Source organism: Heloderma suspectum, chromosome 15 (genome assembly GCF_057233095.1).
Source record: "Heloderma suspectum isolate Gila_16-S chromosome 15, 16-S_ref, whole genome shotgun sequence".
NCBI classification, from domain to species: Eukaryota; Metazoa; Chordata; class Lepidosauria; order Squamata; family Helodermatidae; genus Heloderma; species Heloderma suspectum.
In genome coordinates this window covers 18,440,851-18,467,706 of record NC_139472.1, presented here as the reverse complement: position 1 = coordinate 18,467,706, position 26,856 = coordinate 18,440,851, and the positions used below count along the sequence as shown (strand labels likewise).

The following is a 26,856-nucleotide window of genomic DNA, read 5'->3' as shown; positions in this document are numbered from 1 at the left end:
CTCTGCCTATTTCCAGGTGGAGAGACTTTGGAATAAGGAGTGTATCATCTCAACCGGCTCTCCCTTTCTGAACTTCCCTCCCTGTTCACACACCTTCTGGAAGCCTGCCTTCCCCATGTGGTCTTGTACCACACAGGGCCAGCCATTTCCGGGCACAACGGGGAGTGTTGTGCAATGTTTTTACCCGAATCCTGTTCAACCGTCACATATTTTGCTTCCACTGCTCTCACGGTTGATTAAGATATTTATGCATAAATAGAAGCTGTTACTGATAACTGCTTGATCCCTTGGGAGGATTGAATTGGTGAGGGGCCAAATCACGAATTGTGAACAGCCAAACACCTTGGATTGGGGTAAAACTCTGGTCGTGAAAGGACACAGGCAGGAATGTTTGGGCCACACAGGTAGCCTTGGGGTGTGTCTAGATCCCTGGTCAACAACTAATAGGTTTTTTAAAAAAAATACAGGGACATTTTTTTTCTATTGAGTAATGGCTAAGACACACCAACAACATGACCATATACTTTAATTGTCCATCTCTACCAGGGACGGTCCAAATTTTCTGGTCTCTCTCTCTGCTAATGATGGTCCCTATTTTGTCCCCATTTTTACCTTTCAAGCAGGAGTGGGGAACGTGTCGACCTCCTGATTTTGTTGGACAACAACTCCCATCATCTCTGACCATTGCCTGATGGAAGTTGGAGACCAAGAACTTGTGGAAGGGCGTAGCTTCCCATCCTTGTATTTGGGGATCACCTGATTTCACTGGGGGGAGAAGAAATTCTCCAACAGTATCTCAGGGTTGGGGAATAAGAACGTAAGAACATTGGAAAGTAAGAAGAGCTCTGCTGGATCAGACCAAAGGTCCATCTAGTCCAGCTTTCTGTTCACACACTGGCCAACGAGCTGTTGACCAGGAACCCACAAGCAGGGCATGAGCACAACAGCACCCATGTTCCCCAGCAACTGGTGTACATAGGCTCTCTGCCTCTGGTACTGGAGGTAGCACATAGCTATTAGGACTAGTAGCCATTGAGTGCCTTCTCCTCCAGGAATTTGTCTAACCCCCTTGTAAAGCCATCCAAAGTAGTGGTCATCACTACATCTTATGGTAGCGAATTCCATACTTTATCTCTGCGCTGTGTAAAGTCCTTCCTTTTATCCATCTTAAATCTTCCACTGATCAGCTTCATGGGACGACCCCACTGGGTTCTAGCATTCTGAGAGAGGGAGAAAAATGTCTCCCTATCCACTTTCTCCACACCATGCATAATTTTATACACCTCTGTCATGTCTCTCCTCACTCACCTTTTTTGCAAGCTAAACAATCCCAGCTGTTGTAACCTTCTCTCCTAGGGGAGATGCTCCAGCCCCTTGATCATTTTAATTGCCCTTTTCTGCACTTTTTCCAGCTCTACAATATCTTTTTTTAGGTGAGGTGACCAGAACTGCACACGATATTCCAAGAGTGGTCACACCATAGATTTGTATCACCATGAGCAGCGGCAGTAACACAGCTTCTTTTTTTCTTCACTCCCTCCCCACACACATTCTTTAAGTGGAAGCAGCAATGACTGTGTTGGCAGATGGCCGCCATTTTGTATCCTCCATCATACCCAAGACTTAGGTTCACTAAGGCATTGTATTGGGACGGCGGAAGGGGTGGGGGAATAGTGGCCGTCACAAGAAATAAATAAATGGTGGAGAATATTTGGAGAAAAATCTGCAAAGTGCATCTGCATCTTTTTCTACAGGGATGGGGGCGAGAAAAGCAAACATCGCAACAATGGCGCAGTGGTACATGCTGAAGCGAAGGGCCCTCATTATGACTAGATTGCATATCCCCAAGGAGAGTCAAAAATCGAAGGCAGCTGTGTTGATCCATATCCACAAACTAGTTCTAGCAGTGTTCAACTCTACCAGGAGCAGAGCTTTTTCAAAGCTAATAGGACTGAATTGCCAATTCTAGACCAAGCCAGCCCCAAATTCTTTGCATCACAACAGGAAACAATATATTGTTGCTGGGAAAATTCATTTACCTCCAGGGATGGTGCGAACTGCAGCTAAACTCAGAGGGCACAAGTTATTCTGAGGATGAAATTTGGGAGGATATGGATATTTGGGGGAAGGGGGGGATCAGACCTGTGAAGGCTTTCAGGTAGCAAAGTCGCTCTAGGAATTTGGAGCATTTCCTTCCTTCCCTTTGCTTTGTTTGCTCTCATACTGTTATCACATTTATTTTATTCATCAAAGATGCATATGGGGTGGGGGAAGAACATAGTTTCCAAGATGTGGCTTTTTAAACATTTCCCATTCTTCAGCTACAGATCTCTTCCTTTGCATGTTCTTTAAAATGAGCCTGATGAAGACCAGGACAGATGGGGTCGAAGGAACGTGAACAAGAGCTGGGTTGGATGTTCCTTGAGGAGGGACCCCTTGGTGAGAAACCAAATCAAAGAAGAGCTTTACCTGGCAGCAAAAAAGCTCTCAATGGATTTCTGGGATGAAACCGATGGACTTCGCAGTGGTACTGGGGAGAGACAAAAATGAAACAGAGGCTGGAGGATGGCATAGGCAAAGTAGCTCAGAGATGGGACTACAAGTCAGGAAGCACTGAGTGTGAATCCCACTTATACCATGAACTCACTAGTGGATCTAGTAGGGACGTCAGAGAATTCCGCCACGGATCTCGGTGAGGCAGAATGCCAGTGCATTTGGCCCCCCGAAATCCATGGCAGAATAAAGCCCCCTGGCCCCCCACCCCACGAAAGGCATGCGAAATGGAGCACTTGCCTGCCGCCGTCCGCCCTGACTTGCAAATGGCGTCCGCGTCTGCGGCCGCCATTCGCTCCCTCATTATAGCAGTGATAGGCTACATAAATAATTACGTAGCCTATCACAGCTAACACAGGGACGCCATTTGCATCCCTGCGGAGGCCGTGATAGGCTACGTAAGTATTTACGTAGCCTATCACGGCAAAAAAACCCCAACAACAGTGGACGCAAATGGCGGTGGCTACGGCGGCCGCCATTTGCATTCCCTTTTTTTTGCCATTTTATTATTACGGCGAAAGAAAAAGGGAACACAAATGGCGTAGTGGCCGCCATTTGCATTCCCTTTTTTTTCTCACTGTAATAGCCTATGTAAATATTTACGTAGGCTAAAACGGCGGAAAAAAAGGGGGAACGCAAATGGCGGACACCATAGACGCCGCCATTTACGTCTGCTGGTTTTTTGTTTTTGTTTTGCCGTGACAGGCTACATAAATATTTACGTAGCCTATCACAGCAAAATACAGGGACGCAAATGGCAGTGGCTACGGCAGCCGCCATTTGCGTCCCTGCAGGCTGCCCAGCGGCCGGATGTTCGGCTGCGGGCGGCCCTGGCCAGTGGCTCCGCGGAATCTCCATGGAGCGGAGCCGGCTGGAGAGAATTTCGGGGGGAGGGATGAAGCGCCTCCCCTCCCCCCCACCGCGAATGTCACCCTTTGAAAAGGTAAGTGACTTTCGTACATCCCTAGGATCTAGGCAAGCTGCTCTCTCCCAGCCTGTGATATGGGGGACAAGAATGTCAGCTTGCCTTACAGTAGAGGTGTTGAACCTCTTTCAGGAGGGCTGAATTCCATTTTGGAGGAACTCTTGACGGCCACATTCCAGTGGTGGGCAGGGCCAAAGGATAAAAGGGGTGGAGCCAAAAGAAAAGCGGCCAGGCCAACTTACAGAAAATACCAGCCTATTTTAGCTTAAAGCTCTTAGGAGAGTAATTTCAACCTTTAAGAATGAAAAAAACAAAAACAAAAACCTAGAAGGAACGTTGGGTGGGATGGCATCTCTCCTACATGTTGTACCTTTCTGGGGTGTCCTCTAAAACAGGGGTTTTAGAATCTCAGGCACAGGGTCCCAACCTGGCCCTCTGGGGGTTCCCTGAAGGAGGCTCCCACCCCTTCCCCTGGCCTCATCTCTTTTCTCCTAACCACTAATGGTTTCGGGATTTTGTGGCTTTTGTGCCATTCCCCCCCCCCCAATTCTAGAAATTTGAACTTACTCTCCTACAGCTTAAGTGCTGGCAGTGAGAGCTTGAAGCTACAGTATGCTGGTATGTTTGGAATTCTGGCCCCACCCTTTTGCCTTTGGCCACACCCACCACTGGAATGCGGCCCTCGAGAGCTTCCCTGAAATGGAATTTGGCCCTCGGGCTTAAACACGTTCTGCACCCCTGCCTTAAAACATGGAGTCTTCTACCTTCTGTGCTAATGAGGAAGGCCCTGTAACATGGGCTTCCTTGGCTTCTTTGCAGTGTATGCCATGCTCAAGAACATCTAATCCTTTCTGCCCAGCAGACCATGAGAAGAAAAGGGTGTGACCGTTAGCAGGAATGCTATTAGTATTGGGAACCAGTTTGGGAATTGGGGAGGCTGACATACATCACAGTTGTTTGCTGTAAAAAAGATAACATAAGGTGGGTTAACTTCGGACTAAATTGCATCAGACAAGACCCTAGCCCTCAGCTGTTGTGGACAGATAAACATATGATGTCCCTAAGAGAAGTGACAGCACTGAAGTTGAACATCTGTTACTCTTAGCTAAGAGGAAGGATGGGGAAGAAATTTGTTGGGTTCATCAATTTATATGAGTGTAGCCAATTCACAACCTCTGGAACTGAATGCCGACCTGAACGCAATTTGCAGTCGGAAACCCACATATTTATAAGCCTGCGGTCCGTGCATCAAAAAATAGGTTTGAAAAATGTGCACATTTGAAAAATGCGCATGAAAAAATACATTTGAAAAATACATGCCCGCACACAGGCTTTAGTCAATGGGAGAAAAATACGTACATGTCAAAAATGTGCACCGAAAATGTGTACACTTAGAGAAATCAATGCCCATAGGAATCCCTCCTGTGTGAAACCGAGGCCTTGGAGATAATACTAAGCTAGATAATGTGGTATATGTCGGCTTCCTCAAACATTCCTTACCATCTGGGAAAGTGTAGCGATCCCATCCTGAGGAGGAAGGCGTGCTGCATGGAGATAGGCTGTTCTCTTCTGCATCTGCAGGAGGGCGAGAAAAATACACACAGAACTGGAGGACACCTGTGTTATCCTCTTCCACGGCACAGCAGAGAATTGGTCTCTCTGTGCAATCGCTAGCAATTGTGCTGCCCACAATGACACTGGAGGACAAAGGCCAACCGCCGGTTCATTTACACTCAGAGAGCAAAGTAAGTCACAGGAGGGCGAGAGCTAGGAGCCGGCATAGTCAGGCACTTGCTGAGGCCCATGGTCCAGTAGTGGGCCTGCTTCCAATCCCAGAAGCTTCCTGGTCCTTCTCCTCCTGTTCCTAGCTGATTCATTTGACCTCTTCAAGCAAGCAAGTAGTGAATGGAGCTAAGAGAGGGACCAGCAAGCTCCACACACATTATCCTTTCTCCCTCCGTCTCTCTCTGGGAGGTGGTTCTGATTGTGCCCAGGGAAAGAGACAGGAGAATGGATGGCAGCAGGCAACAGTGGTGCTGAAGATGAGATGAGCACATTCAGTCCACTGAGAGCGTCTTGCACAGGCCCACTCAGAACCTAGAAACAGCAGTTTTCTCAAGGTAGTTGAACGTATTTCCCCAGGACTTTTTCTTCATTGTTTTGTCGGTTCGCCCCATGTACCACTGGGTGCTCAAAGTAGGAGAAAACCTCCACAGTGGGATAGTTTAATTTCAAATTACGCCAAACTCTGGGCCAAGCTGCACTTTGTGCTTACTGCACAAAGCATAGCTACGTCTTCAGTTAGTGTTAATTGAATTACAGGTGTGCGAAGTGTGTGTGGAATTCCTGCCATAAATGTACCTTTTTCCTCCCCAGCCCCAAAGAGAAGGAAATTGCTGGCTGGGGACTTTAGATAAACAAGTTGGAGCGCTGGGCAGAAAAGAACAGAATGAAATTTAATAGGGATCAATGCCAAGTTCTGCATCTAGGAAAAAGAAACCAAATGCACAGTTACAAGATGGGGGATACTTGGCTCAACAATACTACAAGTGAGAAGGATCTTGGAATTGTTGTAGATCACAAGCTGAACAGCAGCCAACAATGTGATGTGGCTGTAAAAAAGGCAAATGCTATTTTGGGCTGCATTCATAGAAGCATAGCTTCCAAATCCTGGGAAGTACTAGTCCCCCTCTACTCAGCACTGGTTGGGCCTCATCTGGAGTACTGTGCCCAGTTCTGGGCACCACACTTGAAGAAGGATGCAGACAAGCTGGAGAGGGTTCAGACAGAGGAGGGCAACTAAGATGATCAGGGGACTGGAAACAAAGCCCTGTGAGGAGAGACTGAAAGAATTGGACATGTTTAGCCTTCAGACGAGAAGACCGAGGGGAGATAGGCTAGCGCTCTTCAGGTACTTGAAAGGTCATCACAGAGAGGAAAGCCAGGACGTCTTTTCAATCTTCCCAGTGTGCAGGACATGGAATCATGGGCTCAAGTTACAGGAAACCAGTTTCCGGCTGAACATCAGGAAAAACCTCCTGACTGTTAGAGCAATACGACAATGGAACCCATTACCTAGGGAGGCAGTGGGCTCTCCCACACTGGAGGCATTCAGGATGAAGCTGGACAGCCATCTGTCAGGGATGCTTTGACTTGGATTCCTGCATTGAGCAGGGGGTTGGACTCGATGGTCTTGTAGGCCCCTTCCAACCCTACGATTCTATGATTCTATAAGTGTCATTGGTGCCGTTGGAACAGGTCTAGGTAATTCCAAATTCCAAAGTCTGGGAAGAATTTGGATGAAGAGGATTTCAGATACATCAGTAAAAAAGCTAGGGAAGTATTGTTGTCTTACTTGTATTATGGAATCCGTCATCAGCTCCGTCTTGACTGCAGGTTGACGGGGTGCGGCCCAGCCCAGTGGACAGCCCTCGATGTCTCCTGCTGTCAGAAGCCCAACTCCGTTGGCTGCCTAGTTTCAGTGGTGGACCTAGGCCCAAATAAAAAGCAACTGTTGAACTTACGGGGCAAGGTGGACCCATTGGGCAGTTTAGTTTGTCTTCTGAACCAATGAAAATGGGATCCCTGGGGTTTCCAGGTTCAAAGGGGGTAGCCAACTTAAGGTACAATCTTATGCACATTTAGATGGAAAAAGTGCTATAATTCCCAGCATTCCCCAGCCAGCCAGCCAGCCAGCCATGCCCTGTAAAGAGCCCTGTAGCTAGAGCTGTGTGTAAATGGTCTTTCAAAGTTCTCCATTGTACTTGTGGGCAGAGAAACTGGGGGACTTTTTCACTGAATTTCTCCAGGGGGAGGAGAAACTCTCCAACAATTCCTCAGGGATGGGGATCACCTTTAGGAGAGGAAGTAGCACAGCTTCTTTTTTTCCTGAGGATTTTTTTTTGCAAAAAGGCAGCCGCCACCGCTGTGTTGGCTACCTGACCACTCTTTGGCATTCCCCACAACGTCCCGAAGACCCAGTTTTCTTTGGGGTCATTGTGGCAAGGAGTGAAAAAAAAATACTGCAGAATATTTGGAGAAAATTCAGCAAAGTGTCCTTTTTCTACTGGGGTGAGAAAAAGAAAAATAACCAAAATTTTCTCAGAAATATGTCTTCTGAGACATTTCAGCTCAGCACTACTGTATTTACTGTAGGATAAGCTTTTATGGACTAGAGTCCCATTCAACAGATGCTTGAAGTGAATGATGCATCTGATGAAGTAGACAAAAGCTAATTAATCAATGTGTTCGTCTTTAAGGTGCCACCAGATTTTTGTTGTCTTATGGTGCCAGGACCCTGTTGTACAACATCATCAAGTGTCAGGTGAGCTCCTGTACCTGCGTTGGGGTATTCGACTATAGTTGCCAAGTAGCTGTTGTTGCTCAGGTCTACTGGCAGAAAGGCTGTGTATTTGCTGATCACGTTGCAGGCTTTGCTGGTGTGCACGGCGTTCACCTGGTACCGTCGGCCAGACCCTGTTCAAGAACAGACGGGGGAGAAATTCATTCAGTTTGCATTTTAATGCAAATGTTCCTAATTTTGCACTGTTTGATCACTACGTGAACTGAAACTCAGTTATCTGGCAAAAGTCACAATTCTCCACATTTTGCAAAGTTCCCCAATCAAACTTGCATACAAAAACGCAAGAGAAGAAATGTGCACAGGAGAAATGTGAACAAAAATGCATATGCATTTTCATGTGAACTTCTAAACAAATAATCTCAAAGTTCAGGATGAACCAAACTTAAGTTTGGACAAGTGAGAAATGGAGCAACCCACAAACTTACAGATTCATTCATCCTTAATACACACATACACAGGAAGAAGCAGGGGGGAGAGAGAGACCTGCCCCCAATATGCAAACACCCAAGTGTCATTGTGTGGTATTTGGGTGGGTGGATGGGGGAATATGGTGGTATTATTGGGCCGATAGGAAATTAGCGCAAAAGCGCACAACTGTAAGTGGGTCATATGAAAACACATGTACATATTATGATAATAACTGACAAGTAATGTGAATATTTAACTTATATTTAATATTTATATTTGATATTATATATAAATATAACTTATATTTAATATTTAACTTATATGAAGAGTACATCATGAGAAATGCCGGGTTGGATGAATCACAGGTCGGAATTAAGATTGCCGGGGGAATTATCAACAACCTCAGATACGCAGACGATACCACCCTAATGGCAGAAAGTGAAGAGGATCTAAAGAGCCTCTTGTTGAGGGTGAAAGAGGAGAGTGCAAAAGCTGGTTTGAAACTCAACATTAACAAAACGAAGATCATGGCATCTGGCCCCATCACTTCCTGGCATGTAGAAGGGGAAGAAATGGAAGCAGTGACAGATTTTATTTTCTTGGGCTCCAAGATCACCGCAGACGGTGACTGTAGCCATGAAATTAAAAGACGCTTGCTCCTTGGGAGGAAAGCTATGGCAAACCTAGACAGCATAGTAAGAAGCAGAGACATCACCTTGCCGACAAAGGTCTGTCTAATCAAAGCTATGGTTTTCCCAGTAGTAACGTATGGCTGTGAGAGCTGGACTATAAGGAAGGCTGAGCACTGAAGAACTGATGCTTTCGAACTGTGGTGCTGGAGAAGACTTACGAGTCCCCTGGACTGCAAAGAGGTCAAATCAGTCCATCCTAAAGGAAATCAACCCTGAGTGCTCATTGGAAGGACAGATACTGAAGCTGAAGCTCCAATATTTTGGCCACCTAATGCGAAGAGAAAACTCCCTGGAAAAGACCCTGATGCTGGGAAAGACTGAAGGCAAAAGGAGAAGGGGACGGCAGAGGATGAGATGGCTAGATAGCATCACCGATGCAATGAATATGAACTTGAGCACGCTCCGGGAGAGAGTGCAGGACAGGAAGGCCTGGCGTGCTATGGTCCATGGGGTCACGAAGAGTCGGACACGACTGAACGACTGAAAAACAACAACAACAATATACACGCACACACACGTGTGTGTGTGTATGTGCATAGGTGTGTATATATATATGACTATAGACCTTATAATCTTATTATCTTTACAGTTATTATTTATCTGAAGAAGCAACTCATATGCGAAACAGGATTACACCGGATTCCTGTAAAGACCTTTTGAATGGACTTTAAGATCCTCTGTACAAACTATAATAATAATTGGTATATATCTGTGATACAGATGCTTCTGTTATCTACCAATATATGTACAATTGTATTCACAGTGTTTTCATTATGTATAATTATATTGTTCTAACAATCCTAAAATCCTGTTTTAAATAGATTACTAACACCCACTACATTACTGTGTGTTTTCATATTGTTACAATATTACACTAATATAACCTGACCCACTTACAGTTGTGTGCTTGTCCGCTAATTTCCTATCGGTTTCTACAACTGTGGCCCTTTTATGTACTTGGTGTTATTGGGCCATTACACGGTTGGACCATTCAGGGGGGAAAGATCGGCAAAGTAGCCTTCTTTTTCTACAAGGGGTGAGAAAAAGAAACAACTCAGACATTTTCTCAGCAAAAGGTCTTCTGAAACCTTTCAGCTGAGCGCCAGCGAACTCCAGCTCGCAAGTCAGGATAGCATACAGAGAAGAAAAGGTTCACCGTAGAAAAGTGGCAGGTAACAAGTCATCTAGTGATAATGTGGGCATGTCAAGCCGTGGCTGGGATTGCCTGGGGGAACCCTTTTCCCCCAAAGAGTACAGCTATCAAGAAAGGCGAGTTACCATGCTCAATTTCGCACTCCCTCTCGGTGAGCTGTTCGAAGTCCCGGACGATGGACTTGGCGGCCAGGTGGTGGAAGGTCTCATTCCAGAGATCATCCTCCTCTTCCCCCTTGTTCTCTCTGCCTCGGAAAAGCGGCCCAAGGTCAAAAGCTATCTGCCACTGGACCGGTTCGTTGTTCTGTAAACCTTTCACCACAGCTTTGCAGATGGATCTTGGGGAGCGCTGTAAGCTCCTGCCAGTGGAGCTGATATCCAGGTCGGGAAGCTCCCAGTCTGACGAACTCTCTGTTTCAAAGTTGAAGGAAGGGTGCTGGACAGAATCTGCGGGAGAAAGAGGGGCGTAGTATCCAATTCTAGTCCTACTTAGAGTAGACCCATTGAAATGAATGAAACTTTAATGGAAGTCTCATTCATTTCAATCGATCTACTCTAAATAGCACTAAAATTGGATACTACCCAGGCAAGTACTACTGTTATACTAGTGGGTGAAATCCACTAAAAGGTTGCAGTGTGAAGTGTGCTCCTGTTCAGGGCTCTAGCCAGCCAGCCACCATCTCTTATAAGATAGTCCATTCCGATTCCATCCCTGGTTTTCTGTTTCACTCCCACAACACTCAACATTCTACAGGCACTGCACATGCTCAGTCCTCATTGGGCGGATTGGGGGGGTGTTTTCGTTTCTGCTCCCTTATGCTAATTTTTTTTGGGGGGGGGGAAATTTGTACTCCTGCAAACCTTGGGGATTCCCCCAAGCATCCTGACATGCCCACCTTCTTGTTTCTCAGTGGCCCCATTTTTGGATGCAGTCCTGTCGGCACTCACCAACTGAGTTTGCTATTAGCGAGAGTGATATATGAAGCTGCCTTGAAATCCTACCATTAGTCCGTCTAGGTCGGTTTTGTCAACTTGCATTTGGGAGTGACCCACACGTGGGTTAGCGTGTTGCGTGGAGGGTGTTTTCCCACTCACGATCGGTAAGTTACTCACCCTCTGCAAAGTAGGTATGGGCCCCCGGGGTGGCTTACCGTGTCGTCTGTCGGGCTCCCCGGGGATAAATATGGCCGCTCTGTGGATAAATTCCCACGACCATAGAGATGGATGCTTAGAGTGGCCAGAAGCGCAGGTGTCACTCTAGCCGACGTGGCCGATCTCTATGGTCACAATCACCTAGCAATGCAGGTGTGGCCGGCGCAACCCCGTTCCGCCACGGTGGCAGCAGCGGGAGGACGATGAGAGAACCACGGAGCAGGGATGGGGAAGGGAACCACACTGGCCTGCATGGCACCATGGTCATGTGGGGGCACGCGTGTCCTCCCCCCATGATCATGTGAACGGCCCTCTGTCTCCATGCCTGCCTGCCTGTATACTGAGATCCACATCAGAGGCTCTTTTCCATGACCCCCTACCATTGTTCAGGGTACAGCTGGTGGCTACCAGGGAAAGGCGCCCCAACTGTGACATGCTCCTTCCAAAGAGACCCACCTGGCGTCAAATTACCTTCTGCACCAAGCGAAGGCCTCCTTGTCTTCTCAGGCCTTTTAATTCAATGTGCCATGTTGTATCTTGGACGGCTTGGTTTGTTTGCATACTGATCCTATTGACTGTACTTTTTTTAAAGTATATGTTTGTATGTTTTTCAGTGCGTAGGTTTTTTGTTTGTTTCACTGCATTTTGAAATTTGATAAGCCACCCTGGGAATATTCCTGAAGGGGGCAGGGGATATACAGTAAATCCCTCAAATAAAACATAACATTAAATAAACAGCCCTATCAGACGAGCATTTGGCTTTTTGACCAGCCGGCTCAGGTCGACTCAGCCCTCCGTCCTTCTGAGGTCGGTAAAATGAGTATCCAGCTTGCTGGGGGAAAGGTAGTCACCACTGGGGAAGGCAATGGCAAACCACCCCGCTATAGTCTGCCACGAAAATGCCAGAGCAAGCGGTGTCCCTCTAGGGGTCAGTAATGACCCGGGGCTTGCATAGGAGGAACCTTCCCTTTAGATGGCTGGCATAAATGCCCCATCATATGCCATTAAATGCCTGGGAATACAGGAGAGTCTTAACCTGGCACCAAAAAGATGATAGTGTTGGTGCCACGCAGGCCTCAGTGGGGAGCTTTTTCCATACTCAAGGGGCCACTACTGAGAAGGCCCTCTCCTGTGTCTCCTCCATTCTCTCCTATAATGAGGAGCTGGACTCTTTCCTCCCCTCTTCCATTGTGCGTGTATGTTTTAGTTTGAGGGTCTGGACAGGCTGCTCTTCTTTTTACATTTTGCCTTACGAGCCCCCTGGACTGCAAGGAGGTCAAATCAGTCCATCCTAAAGGAAATCAACCCTGAGTGCTCATTGGAAGGACAGATACTGAAGCTGAAGCTCAAATATTTTGGCCACCTGATGCGAAGAGAAAACTCCCTGGAAAAGACCCTGATGCTGGGAAAGACTGAAGGCAGAAGGAGAAGGGGACGGCAGAGGATGAGATCGCTAGACAGCATCACTGATGCAATGAATATGGACTTGAGCACGCTCCGGGAGAGAGCGCAGGACAGGAGCGCAGGACATAGCGTGCTATGGTCCATGGGGTCACGAAGAGTCGGACATGACTGAACGACTGAACAACAACAAGGGGTCAGCAATGACTCAGTGCTTGCACAGGAGGAACCTTTCCTTTCAAAGGACTGAATTCCCTCTAGCAGCCAAAGTGTTGGGAATATTGTAACGTCATCTGCAAGTTACAAGAAGGGGACAGTGTTGCAGTTAGCTAATTAATGCATGAGAATTTTGGGCCACAGCTAGCCTTCAGATCTCTATAGCCTACAGTGTGGTTTCCTGCTCCTCCCCTTCCTTCTTCCCCCCTCTCCTTCACTCTCCGACCTTCCTCCATTGCTGGGAGCATGTCATGCTCTCTGTCTGTCTGTCTATCTGTCTGTCTCTCTTTCTCTCTCTCCTGCCAGTGTTATAGAACATAAAGGAATGGACTAAATAAACATTGTCTGAAACTATGTGCTGTACCTGCATTTTTATGCAAGAAACGGCAAGTAAACCATTGTACCTTTTCTTCACTAAAGAAGAATGTGGTCTCCCCCTTTTTTTAGCCTTTGTATGCATGTGGGACTGGTAAATGCTTATTCTGCTCTGCCATTTGTTTTTCTCTGCTAACTGCCTTTTTAACAGAAGGCAGCAATACCAAATATTTCCCATCACAAAGGACCCATTTCAGTTGTGGGAATAAACCCACAGATGGGATACTCAGATCTACCGAGGTTCTCAGAAGTGAGAGACGGTGCAGCTGATTGGATGGCTTACCTGGATCCCCGGGGCTTCGGCTGTCTGAAAAAACAGATCCCAGGAGGGAGCTGGTCTCAAGCTGGCCGGAGCTCTTCTCTGTTGTGGTTTGCCCAGTCCCGACGGCAAGTGGCGAGTCCAGGTTGTGGCACAGGGAGAGCCGACTCTGTTGGAGCAGGGAGGGCCGTCTCGCACCAACTCCTCGTATTCTTGTGGCAGAGATGTGGGGGCTGGCAGTGAAAGGCTGAGAAGATGGAAACGTCAGGTGGGGGATGGAGGGACGTGGAAGGATGTGTTCCTGCACAAACTGCCATCCAAGCACACAGGTTCAATGAGAACATCTCACAGGGAAACCACAAGGATGGCAGCTGGATTGAGGTGCAGCAGTAACAAAACCCAAAGCCAGTTTTATTTATTTATTTATTTATTTATTTATTTATATTGCATTTATATCCCACCTTTTTTCCTCTTGCAAGGAACCCATGGTGGCTTACATCCTCCTCCTCCTCCTCTCCATTTTATCCTCACAACAACAACCCTGTGAGGTAGGTTGGGCTGAGAGTCTGTGACGGGCCCAAAGCCACCCAGTGAGCTTCCATGGCTGAATGGGGACTAGAACCCAGATCTCCCGGCTCCCAGTCCAACAGTCTCACCACTACACCACAAAGGCTCTCCACTGGTTTGCACATACTGTATTAGGAATAGTCCTGTAACAGATTTGCATAGCGGCTAAAAATAAAAGGGAGAAAAGGGAGTGTCTGGAAGCAGGAAATGTCTAACCACTGGAGGATTTGCATAAAAGGGGGCAGTAACTGTGTGTGGCTTAATCAAAGTATGAGATGTGAGACATGTACTTAAAGAGCAGCTGAAGGCTGTGTGAGTCAGTTCATCATGAGCTCTGAGGCTGACTACACTTGCACAGTGCACCTGCCAAGCTTTGCCCTGCTGAAGGATGAATCCATCCGGGACAACAATGACAACGAACTGGACCTCTGCTGGGGCTGTAATTCCCAGCTCTGGCCCTGCCCCCTATTTTCAGGAACATTCCTCTCCCTGCAAAGGAGGTATTGTTTTTTCTACCTCTTTTGCAGGGAGGGGGAGAATTTCAGAGAATTTTCTCCTTGGAGAAATCTCCTTGGATAGGGCTTCCACATAACTTTTTTAAGTGTAGGCAATTCTTGAGGCGTCTTCTTTCTATTTTTTTTATAGAAAAAATATTTTTAAAAAAGCACCCCCTGCACTTGCAGGAGCCCGGGACTCTTCTCCAGCCCGGCAGTTTTTCCTGAACTCCCAGGAGACCATGTGACCTCTCCCTCTCCAATAGGCATTCAGGAAGAACTCCCAGCTGGAGAAAAATCCTGGGCTCCTGCAAGTGTCGGGGGTGTTTTTAAAAAAACAACAACCCCTAGAAAGAAGACCCCTCAAGAACTGCCTGCACGTAAAAAGGTATGCAGAAACCCCACCCCAAGGAGAAAATTCTCTGAAATTCTCACCTCTCCTAGCCTCTTTTGCCTGAATTTTTGTCCCTCCCCCCCCCCATGCTGAAAGTGGAAGTATCGACATTTTCAGCACAGCACTAATTAGGAAGCTGCCGTATACGTGACCAGACTATTTGTCCATTGCGCCTGCAATTGTTGACTCTGATTGGCAATGGCTTTCAAGGCTTCAGTGGCTACTAGTCCTGATGGCTATACGTTACCTCCAGGGTCAGAGACAGTGTGCCTATGTACACCGATTGCTGGGGAAAATGGGTGGGAGGGTTCTGTTGCACTCATGTCCTACTTGGGGACTTCCCATAAGTATGTGCCTGACCCTGTGCAAAATTGACTTGGACAGGAAATGGACAGATTAGTTCATCTGTAGACTGTAGGAAGTTCTTATGTTCCTGCTTCTGTTTGTCCATCTGATACTTCGGGAGTTGTGAACACCTCCAGGGTAGTTTCCAGTCTAGGGATGTACGAATCCCTTACCTTGCTCCACTGAGGGGCATCCGCGGTGGGGGGAGGTGCTCCGTCCCTCCCCCTGGAATCCTCGATGGGGGGGGAGGCACTCCGTCCCTCCCCCCGGAATCCTGCCCAGCCGGCTCTGCTCCGCGGCCAAGCTGTGGAGCTGCCGGCCGGCTCCAGCCGCCTGCAGCCGGACATCCGGCCACTGGGCAGCCCTGCAGGGACGCAAATGGCGGCTGTCCTGTGGCCGCCATTCGCTTCCTCCTCTTCAAGCCGTGATAGGCTATGTAAATACTTACGTAGCCTATCACGGCCTCCGCAGGGACGCAAATGGCATCCCTGCATTAGCCGTGATAGGCTACGTAAGTATTTACATAGCCTATCACAGCTTGAAGAGGAGGAAGCGAATGGCGTCCGCAGGACGGCCACCATTCGCAAGCAGCACAGACGGGAGCAGGTAAGTGCTCCATTTTGCGCGCCTTTCGTGGGGTGGGGGCAGGGGCTTCATTCCGTGATGGATTTCGGGGGGCTGAATGCACTGGCATTCGGCCTCACCAAGATCCGTTGCGGAATTCTCTGACATCCCTAGTTTCCACACACACCTAGGGATGGCGGAGAATTCCGCCACGGACTCCAGTGAGGCTGGATTCTTTGGAATCCGGCCCGCTGGAATCCGTGGTGGAACGGCCTCCCCCCCCCTGCCCCCCCCGCAGAATCCCCTCGGGACAGAGCTTACCTGGGGTGGAAGCGACGGCGGCAGCTCTGGCAATGACGGCGGCGGCGGCTCCGGTGGCGGTGGCTCTGGCTGGTCTCTCGGCCAGCCGCTGCCGGGCTGCTGAGGCCACAAATGGAAGCCGTTGCAGCAGCCGCCATTTGTGTCCTTGCAGGCAGCCGTGATAGGCTACATAAGTATTTATGTAGCCTATCATGGTAAAGGTAGCCACACAAATGGCGTAGCAGCCACCATTTGTGTGGCTGCCTTTACCGTGACAAGCTACGTAAATACTTACATAGCCTATCATGGCAAAGAGCATGGGCGCAAATGGCATAGTGGCCGCCATTTGCATCCCTGCTCTTTGCCCTGATAGGCTATGTAAATACTTATGTAGCCTGTCACGGCTGCTTGCAATGATGCAAATGGCGGCCGCTACGACAGAGCCGCCGCCGAGTGGAGCCAGACAGGGAGGTTTCCGGGGGGAAGGACGGAGCCAGATAAGTGTTTCATACATCCCTAACACACACTGCATTGATAAAACACTCCATAAAAAGAATCTTGATACAACTGAATGTATACAATCACATCAAGATTGCGTTTGTGGGGTGTTTTTATCAATGCACGCAAGCAGTGATGGCTGATGATTCCAATTCCAAAGGGGCTGTGATTCCGTTCAGGGTGTTAGTTACCACCAGCCAAACTGCTAATGGTGCTATCCAAAGTGCTGAAAGGTGCTATCCAAGGTGCTGAATAGGGATGTACGAATCCCTTACCTGGTTCCTGTCGGGGAACCTGCTGGGGGGGGAAGGCGATCCGTTCCTCCCCCCGGAATCCTTGATGGGGGGGAGGCGATCCGGTCCTCTCCCCCGGAATCCTGCCTGGCCGGCTTCACTCCACAGCCATGCCGTGGAGCCGCCAGACAGGCCGATCCGCAGTGGGGCCTCCAGCCGCTGCCGGGCTGGTGCAGACGCAAATGGCGTCCTGCGTAGGGGATGCCATTTGCGTCCCTACAGTAGCCCATGATAGGCTACATAAATATTTATGTAGCCTATCACCGCTAAAGCAGGGATGCAAATGGCGGCCGTGACGCCATTTGCACCCCTGCTCTTTGCTGTGATAGGCTACGTAAGTATTTACATATCTTATCATGGTAAAGGCAGCCATGCAAATGGCAGCCACAGCAGCCTCGCTGCGGCTAGCCGGGAGACCAGCTGCTGCCGCCGCCACCGGAGCAGCCACCGCCGCATCCGCCCCAGGTAAGTTCTGTTCCAGGGGGATTCTGCGGGGTGGCCGGGGGTGGGAGGCTGTTCAGCCATGGATTCTGGGGGGGCAGATTCTTTAGAATCACTGGAATCCGTGGCAGAATTCTCTAACATCCCTAGCGCTGAACCCATTTTGGTGATACAGTGTATGCACAGGACTCTGTACAACATTTGGCAATACAGCCCCTTCCAGAACAATGGAGGATTCCCAGTCCCCCAGAAAGAAGACAAGTTCATTAATTACTCCAAAATCTGGGGAGAAGTTTGGATGAGGAGAATTTTGGAAGCATCCTTAGAAAAATGCCATGAAGAGTTATGACAAACAAGCCTCAGCTTAAATATCTCCAGGAAATCCCACTGTCTTGCAAGGCTGTACACTTCCCATGCGATAATAGTATTATGTTTGAACAATAAATCATTTTGTGCCACCTTAAGGACTTGCACATTTATTACAGCATAAGCTCTCATGGACTACAGCCCGCTTCATCCAACGTACCCAATGCTCACACTGCAGTACATCGGCTAATCTTTAAGGTGCCAGGAGACCCGTGCAGATGCCCCCCCCCGGGGGGGGTGAAGTCTAAACTGAGAGATCTACCCTCAGCAGCTCTGCTTATGGGAAGATTTATTTTACTTTTGAAGAAAGCAAAAGCAAGAGATACGAATTTCATTCAGACAGCTGTTTTAATTATGGAGAGGAAGATGAGGTGCGAGATACCAGAGGCTCAGTTGCTTGGTAACCAAAACAGAAGCAGGCTGTGGGTTACCGGGGTGGCGATGGTGGTGTGTGTGTGTGTGTGCATTTTTTAAAAAGCTTTTCTGGGAAGCCTGCAATGGTGGGGGAAGGGATTCATCTAGTCTTGAGAGGAGTAGCATCTGGGTCGCATGCAGCCTACACATTCCCGCTCCTGATTTGGGGGCATCCTTATACATCAGGAGTGGGCAAGCTGTGTGGGCACCCCGCCAAACAACAGGAGGGTATTTTAGATACAGAAGGCGGACAAATGGGGATTACGGAGCTGCAGTCCAACCCAACTGGAAGCCGCCAAGTTAGGGAATGCTGATATAGACCGATTCCTCTATTCCTATCCAGGGCATCTCTGCGGTGCCAACTTTCTCTTACTTCCGTCACGTTCTTGCCCAGCACTACCAACCTTGTCTGTAAAGACTTTGGCTCAGTCCCTTCATCCCCGTAGACCACAGTGTGCTTAAATACACATAACTTTGAAATGAGCACCTATTCTCCTACAGTCTTCCCCTGCCTCTATCTCCCTTCCTGTTCCCCGTCATCTCACCTGGGTCAAAATTTAGACTGTAAGCTCCTTGGGGCAGAAGCCTGTGTCCCCTTATGTGCCAGACTCATTGGCACTTCTTCCTCTTCCTCCTCCTCCTCCTCCTTCCTCTTCTTCTTATTGCCCTATTATCATCATCTTCAGGGTGGGAAATCTCTTCCTTTTTCCATTTATGGACAAGAAAAGGCTCTGGTAGGGGCCGTCTTACCTCCCTGGGGCAGTGCTGCAGATGACTAGCGTTAGCCAACTGCAGCAAAAAGGCCTTTATCCACAGGGTGGAAGCACGCGGAGTTCACTCTGCAGCCCAAGGTGAGAAGGCTAAGTTGGAAGGAGATGGGCAGTGGATGTTGGGAAGTGGAAAATGATGGGGAATTAATTATGGGGTATGTAAGGAACTGGTGATATTTACTAAGAACTAGTGTGGTTAGAATGATGGACTTAGAGCAGGGGTGGGCAACTGGTGGCCCTCCAGATGTTTTGGCCTACAACTCCCATCCTCCCTTACCATTGGCTATCCTGCCTAGAGCTCACGGGTGTTGTAGTCCAAAACATCCGGAGGGCCACAAATCGCTCCCTCGCGTCAATCACTCTCAGTGTATCCTACCTCGGAGGGTTGTTGTGAGGATACATTGAGAGGGACCACGTATGCCAACCTGAGCTCCATGGAAGGAAGGAACTATGTAATAAAATTAACAAGTTAATTATTTATGTATGGCTAAAATGTCTTAAGACACCTTTCTGAGACTGTAGCCCAAGGCATCATGTGACATTAAAAAGGTGTAAAGGTGTCCCCAACCAGTCGTGTCCGACTCTAGGGTGTGGTGCTCATCTCCATTTCTAAGCTGAAGAGCCAGCGCTGTCCGAAGATGCTTCCATGGTCATGTGGCCGGCATGACTGAACACCGAGGTGCAAAACCCGAACACCAGCAGAGCACCACCAAAAAGGCCTTTGAGAATGACATGGTATTTTCCGGCTGGTGGAAGGCATCAAGAGATTTGGAGGGGGCGAGATAAGCTTGCCTGCGGGAGACTATTCCAAAGGATGGGGCCACCGCTGAGAAGCCCCAGCCCCCTTGCATAAGCTGGTGGCACCAATTCAGAGCATCCCCAGGTGATCTCAGCACACAGGGAGAAATGGCTAAAAAATAGAGTGCACTTGAGCTGGGATTAGGGATGCTTTCAAAATTCTTCTCACCTGAGTTTCTCCCTGGATATGGGGGTTCTGAATTACCTGGTCTTTTTTCTGAAATGAAACTGATGGGGCAGAAATTCATTTATTTCACATTTTAATGCAAATTTACCCAATATCATACTTTCATACCTATATGCAAACTGAAATTCTGTTATCCTTTGGAATTAGAAGAATTCTGTCAATCAAAAATGCATATGAGAGCTGGTGTGGTTACAGTGTTGGACTCAGACTTGGGAGACCTGGGTTCTAGTCCCCACTCGGCCATGAAGCTCACTGGATGACTTTGGGCCAGTCTTTGATTCTTAGCCTAACCCACCTCACAGGGCTGTTGTGAGGATAAAATGGAGAGGAGGAGGATCATGTGAGCCACCTTGGGTTCCTTGCAAGAGGAAAAAAGGCGGGATATAAATGCAATAAGAAATATGTTACGTGAAAGTGCACACAAAAATGCCTACATGAGTAAAAATGTTCAGAAATGCAGTACATTACGGGGAAATGGCTTGCAAAATGTGCAAGTAGGCAAGGGTGTGTTAAATTGCATATATTAGGAGAAATGCACACAAAAAGGCATATGAATGTTTGTGCAAACATTTGGGGAAAAATATATTCTCAGACCGATGTGGAAATGGGATGACCCAAATTTAAGACTGGAAAAATGAGAAACTGAAATGGACAGATTTGCCCATTCCTGACTGATACATTAGGAATTTCCTCTCTCTGTGTGTATTTATGACCAAATTTTGTGCACAGCGCTGAGCATGTGCAGCAGATTGCTGTAGCTTCCTGTTCTTTGGGTTCCTGTGTATCTTCTCCCCCTGCCACACCACATTTCCGAGTGCTCATTATGCACTGGAAAAAACTGCCCCCCGAGAGATTTTGTTTTGTTTTCCATTGCTGGTTCTGACAGAAAACCAGAATGGATTCAAGGCCCCATCAAAATTGGAGTCTGCGGCCTCCACTGTAATGTAGGGGTAGGTGAGGAGAAATAAATGTATTGAAGGAACTGAAAGCTGAATGCAAACAGCACATATTCCAATTCCAAAAGTCATATAAAAAGTCTCCTAGTTAACCACTGGAATCCAGGAACAGTGGAATGCAGAGTAGAGCTGACTGGATGACCAGTACAGGAACAGAGCGATAGGTCAGCAGCTGCATTTTGCAGCAGCCATAGTTTCCAACTGTCTACAAGGAAGCCCAGCAGACAGCAGGTCGAAACAGTTCAAACAAGTCTATGATGCATGGATGAAGGTGGGCAGATCTCATGGCAGATGGCACCGTCCAAATAGTCTTTGTGACACTAACACAGCTCTTGTCCTCACACAGTTGGACATATAGAGAGATGTGGGCATGTGGCCCATACCTACCATGGATAGTGGTGTCTGTTCCCAGGAAATCCAGACCTTTGGAGGCTTGCCGGATTTCTGAGCCTCCCCCCGCTCCCCGCCGGCTTGGCTTGCATTTGCGAGCTGAGCCACATTTTTTTCTTGAAATCCAGAGAATTTTTATTTTTTAAAACTACAACTAGAAATGCAAGCAAATTGTGACTGTAGCTTGTGTAATTTGCGCAAATTTATTATTTTTTTATTTTTTTATTGCATTTATACCCCGCCTTTTTCCCTCTTGCAAGGAACCCAAGGCGGCTTACATTCTCCTCCTCCTCTCCATTTTATCCTCACAACAACAACCCTGTGAGGTGAGTTGGGCTGAGAGTCTGTGACTTGCCCAAAGTCACCCGGTGAGCTTCCATGGCCGAGTGGGGACTAGAACCCGGATCTCCCAGCTCCTAGTCCAACACTCTTGCCACTAGCTTGTGTAATTTGCACACATTGCAGCTGGAATTTGCACGCATTTCTATTTATGATTTAAAACAAACAAACAAACAAACCAAAAATACACAAGCTGGCCTGACTTGAAAGGAAGAGCAAAGGGCTGGATGTAGGGGTGGACGAAAGTCACTTACCTTTTCTCGCAGCTTGTTCGCGGTGGGGGGGAGCGCTTCGCTGCTCCCCCCGTGAAGTTCAGGCCAGGGGGGGGGAGGCTTCCCGCCTCGCCCGGCCGAAATTCAGGCCGGGGGGGAGGCTTCCCGCCTCGCCCGGCCGAAATTCAGGCCGGGGAGGAGGCTTGCCGCCTCGCCCAGCCGCGAACGCGAAAGTTAAAAAAACAAAAACAAAACGCCCCCTGATAGGCTACGTGACGATTCACGTAGCCTATCACGGCTAGATCTGCAAAGTCAGCCGTGATAGGCTACGTGAATCGTCACGTAGCCTATCAGGGGACGTTTTTTTTTTTTTTTCTTTTATTGCAATGGCGGGGGCGGCAGCCGGTCGAAAGACTGGCTGCCGCTCCCGCCCCGCTCGAACACCCGACGAACTGCCAGCCGGACCCACCGCTGGGAGGGACATTCAGGGAAGGTAAGTCCCGTCCCGGGGGGGTGTGCGGGGGGCGGGGGGGTGCGGAGGATTTCTCCCCGAAACTTGTTCGGGGGGCCGAACACGTTGGCGCTCGGCCCCCCGAAGTTTCGGGGAGAAATTCTCCGCCATCCCTAGCTGGATGTGCCTGATCTCGTCCAATCTTGGAAGCTAAGCAGGGTCAGCCCTTGTTAGTACTTGGATGGGAGACTGCCTGGGAAACAGGCTTCCTGCATTGAGCAGGGGGTTGGACTTGATGGTCTTGTAGGCCCCTTCCCACCCTATGATTCTGTGACATCAAGCAAAGGGCTGGATGCGCCTGATCTCATCTGATTGCAGAAGCTAAGCAGGGTCAGCCCTGGTTAGTCCTTGGATGGGAGACCGCCTGGGAATCAGGCTTCCTGCATTGAGCAGGGGGTTGGTCTTGATGGTCTTGTAGGCTCCTTCCCACCCTATGCTTCTATGATTCTATGATGCCGATTGAGTCAGGCCACCTCGCAGGGAAACAAGCTGAAGTCCGGGAGGCCGAGCTATTGAACGCTCAGTGAGCTGCACCCCCCACGGATTCCTCTGACATCCCTAATCATGGATACTGAACTTTCCACACACAGGGCCAGCCCCCAAACAGTATGCTGACTGAGTCAGAACAGCAAATGTTTCTTATTGACTCCCTTTCCCCAGGTACAGGCAAGAGCTCCTCTTGGCTCTCCGGAGAGCCCAAAGCAGTTCAGCAGACTGCTGAAGCTGCCCACCTTGATGCACTGACCTTTCTCGGATACAGGCAGACAGACTCTGAACGCCTCCATTTTTGGAAAATGTCACTCATAGGAGCAGCTCCAGGGATCCCCCACAGAGCCCACGCAGCACAAGCAGTGCCAGAAAACAAGACCACCGCTAAGAACAAAATGGCTTTTCTTCATCATTCCTCTCATCCCGGGGTGGGCAATTTGTGCCCTTCCAGAGCTTTTGGCCTACAATTGCCATAATCTCTCACCACTAGCTGTGCGATCTAGGACCAGAGCACAGCAGTCAAGCTGCAGGTTGGCTTTTTTAGAGTTTAAAAACAGGAGTATGGGGGAAGCCCTTGGCATCTCATAATTCTAAATACTACCCCTCCACTGAAAGGAGGTAGTCTCTCCTTTTCCCTAACCACCAATCATTTGGTGGCTTCCCAGTGTTTCCGCAGGGTTTTTCCCCATTCTAAAAGGTTGAAATGCCTCTCTAAAGGCTTTGGTACCAGCAGGAAGAGCATTAATCAAAAATATGCTGGTAGTTTTTCTATTTTGGGCCCCTCCCCTTTTTGCCTTCAGCTCCGCCCATGACTGGAATGTTGTCAGGGGTGTTTCTGAGTGCAAGGAGTGGTATAGCAGTTCAGATTCTGAAGGAGAACCATCAGACAAGGGGGAGGTGTTTTCCCAGGCTAGTCCAGATATGAGCAGGCCAGCTTCCCAGGTTACAGACGTCCAGGTGGCTGAGCTTGAGGGTCCCTCCTCACCCCCCACCCCGTGAGAGGCAGCGAACTAGGGATGGTGGAGAATTTCTCCCAGAAACTTCGGGGGGCCGAGCGCCAACGTGTTCGGCCCCCCGAACAAGTTTCGGGGAGAAATCCTCCACACACACCCCGCCCCCCGCACCCCCCCGGGACGGGACTTACCTTCCCTGAATGTCCCTCCCAGCGGCGGGTCCGGCTGGCGGTTCGTCCGGTGTTCGAGCGGGGCGGGAGCGGCAGCCGGTCTTTCGACCGGCTGCCGCCCCCGCCATTGCAATCAAAGAAAAAAAAAAAAAACGTCCCCTGATAGGCTACTTGACGATTCACGTAGCCTATCACGGCTAGATTTGCAAAGTCAGCCATGATAGACTACGTGAATCGTCACGTAGCCTATCACGGGTGACTAAAAAAAAAAAAAAAAAAGTGTGTACGGATAATGGCGGCCCCCATAGGGAGCCGCCATTCACGTTCCTTATTTGGTCGCTGTAGTCTACGTAAATGTTTATGTAGACTACGGCGAAAATAAGGGCAACGCTATTTGCTATTTGCGTTGCCCTTATTTTCGCCGTAGTCTACGTAAACATTTACGTAGACTACAGCAACTAAATAAGGAACGCGAATGGCGGCTCCCTATGGGGGCCGCCATTCGCGTACGCGCTTTTTTTTTTTTTTAAAGTCACCCGTGATAGGCTACGTGACGATTCACGTAGCCTATCACGGCTGACTTTCCAGATCTAGCCATGATAGGCTACGTGAATCGTCACGTAGCCTATCAGGGGACGTTTTTTTTTTTTTTTTAACTTTCGTTTTCGCGGCCGGGCGAGGCGGGAAGCCTCCTCCCCGGCCTGAATTTCGGCCGGGTGAGGCAGGAAGCCTCCCCCCCGGCCTGAATTTCGGCCGGGCGAGGCGGGGCCTGAACTTCGCGGGGGGAGCAGCGAAGCGCTCCCCCCCACCGTGAACAAGCTGCGAGAAAAGGTAAGTGCTGCGAGAAAAGGTAAGTGACTTTCGTCCACCCCTACAGCGAACAGGAGGAGGACCTAATAGATGCCAGGCGCAGAGCAAAGAGAGAGAAGGCAGAGGCGGAACTTAGACGGTCTACCTGATTGCCCTTGCGTGAGAAGCTGCGCTTAGAGGCCTCACGAGAAGAGAGGGACCCCCTGCCCTTAAGTTAGGCTAGCGAGACCGCCTCCCTCTTCAAACAGCGGGCAACTCTCGTAAATCCCATTTGACTCCCCTGACGGCATTCCTGGTAGACGGAGTGTCTCTGAGAATTTGCATCTGTATGACCCTGTGAAGTAATGGATTAAAAGCTGTAGACTGAAGCCTCTTGTCTGTGTATGGTTGGGCATGAAGTGAAGTGAGGGCCAAGGGAATCCTGACAAATATGGTCCCTGAGAGCTTCTCCAAAATTGGGTCTGGCCCTCATCCTGAAAGAGGTTCCTCACCTCTGGTGCGGGCAATGCTGAGTGAGATGGACCAGAGGTCTGGCTCAGCATATAATCAGTAGTGCTGTGCTGAAAATTTCTCCCACATTTTTTTCGGCCATTCTCATTCAGTTTAATAGAAGAGAAATTGCTTCCGAAAAGAAATTCAATGGTGAAGACATTGTGGAGGAATTCTCTTGGGTTGGGGCTGGGTTTCTTGGGCTCACCTTACTTAGGAAATGGCCAAGGGGTGAGCACAAGGGTCCTGTTTTTCACTGCACAATCATCTCTCTGGTGGCCTGTAGCCTCCTCAGCTCCCTACACTTCAACTGAAGCCCAGTTTAGGGCACCATGAGGTAATTCCTCATATAGGGCTTTTTCAGATCTGGATCTGCAGGCAGCCTGGGAGGCTGGCTGGGATTATGTAAGCTCAGAAGCACCACGAAAACAAATGATAAAACATCCTGAATGAGGCAGAACAAGGGAAGCCTCCTTCATGGAGGGAGAAAACGTTCAGGAAATTGGAGGACAGATTTGGGCAGAGCACTCACTCTGCCTCATCCCCGGAGCTGGACACAACACTGCCCCCACCTGCGTCATGGTGGATGCAACCTGGGGGCTAGCTTGCCAAGACAGTTGATGCTGTTGCAGCATGACACCCCCCCCCAAAAAAAAAACCCTTACCAAAGAAGAAACAAGCTGTGCTACAAGCCCTGCCAAGGGGGAGCCCTACGTGGGAGAAACTGCTGGAGAATTTCTCCTCCCCCTGGAGAAATTTGGTGACATTTCCTCCCAGACTTCTCTGCCCACACGCAAGGTGGAGCATTTCAAGAAGCCATTTGCATACAGCTCTAATAATAAGGCAGCTTCTTGCATTCTAAGTGGAGATTGATAAAACACTGCAACAAAGCAATTGTACAGGCTATACAGTGGCAAGAGACAGTCACTTCTTTGAAGGTTCTATGGGTAGTTTCCACCGTTAGTCCTACTGAGAGTTAGACCCACTGAAAGGAATGGGACCCAAGTCCCGTTCATTTCAACGGGTCTACTGCCAGTGGGATTAACACTGGATGCTACCCTATGTTTTGAGCCCCTGCTTCTAAGTTTAAAAGTACAGTTGAAACACTGAGTCCACTGCTCTGTTAGCAGAAGTGATCATTAAAAGGCGCTCCCAGTTCTTTTAAATTCTTTTGAGCAGAAGAAGTGCACACAAAAGCCATGGGTAGTGGGGCCTTGTCTTAGAAGAGGCATTCCCTCTTGTATCACACACTGCAGGCATCTTGATTCCATCCTCCCTGCCAGAAAGACCAATATTAAAAACTTTCAGTATGAACAACTTTGAAACACATCCCGCCACATTCCTTGTGCGCGTGTGTCATGCAGTGGAGAAGGGGGCTCCCAGGTCAGCGAGGTGGTGAACCTGCTTCAGGTTTCACTCAGAACCATTCAGAACTCTAAATGAGCTGTCCAAGTAGCACCTTGGTTCTGAATGGTTCTGACTGGAACCCAGAGTGGATTCACCGCCCCACTGGCATTAGAACCACCAGACTCCGCCGGTGTCCTGTATTTTAGATTGCAAACCTTACGGCAGGCCCTATCTTATTTACTGATCCTTATGAGCTTCTTCGG

General features: G+C 48.8%; 1 protein-coding gene across 1 annotated transcript in view; it reads right to left on the bottom strand.

The window, feature by feature from the left end:
• The window catches only part of VWA5B1 (von Willebrand factor A domain containing 5B1), a 102,343-nt gene that overhangs the window by 7,245 nt on the left and 68,242 nt on the right, over positions 1 to 26,856 (bottom strand). The window contains exons 14-19 of the mRNA XM_084821892.1: positions 13,521 to 13,764; positions 10,220 to 10,540; positions 7,817 to 7,954; positions 6,834 to 6,968; positions 4,979 to 5,053; positions 2,470 to 2,530 (exon numbers count right to left, since the gene is read on the bottom strand). Coding sequence (XP_084678018.1) covers positions 2,470 to 2,530; positions 4,979 to 5,053; positions 6,834 to 6,968; positions 7,817 to 7,954; positions 10,220 to 10,540; positions 13,521 to 13,764 — 974 coding nt within the window. The remainder of the gene's footprint in view (positions 1 to 2,469; positions 2,531 to 4,978; positions 5,054 to 6,833; positions 6,969 to 7,816; positions 7,955 to 10,219; positions 10,541 to 13,520; positions 13,765 to 26,856) is intronic.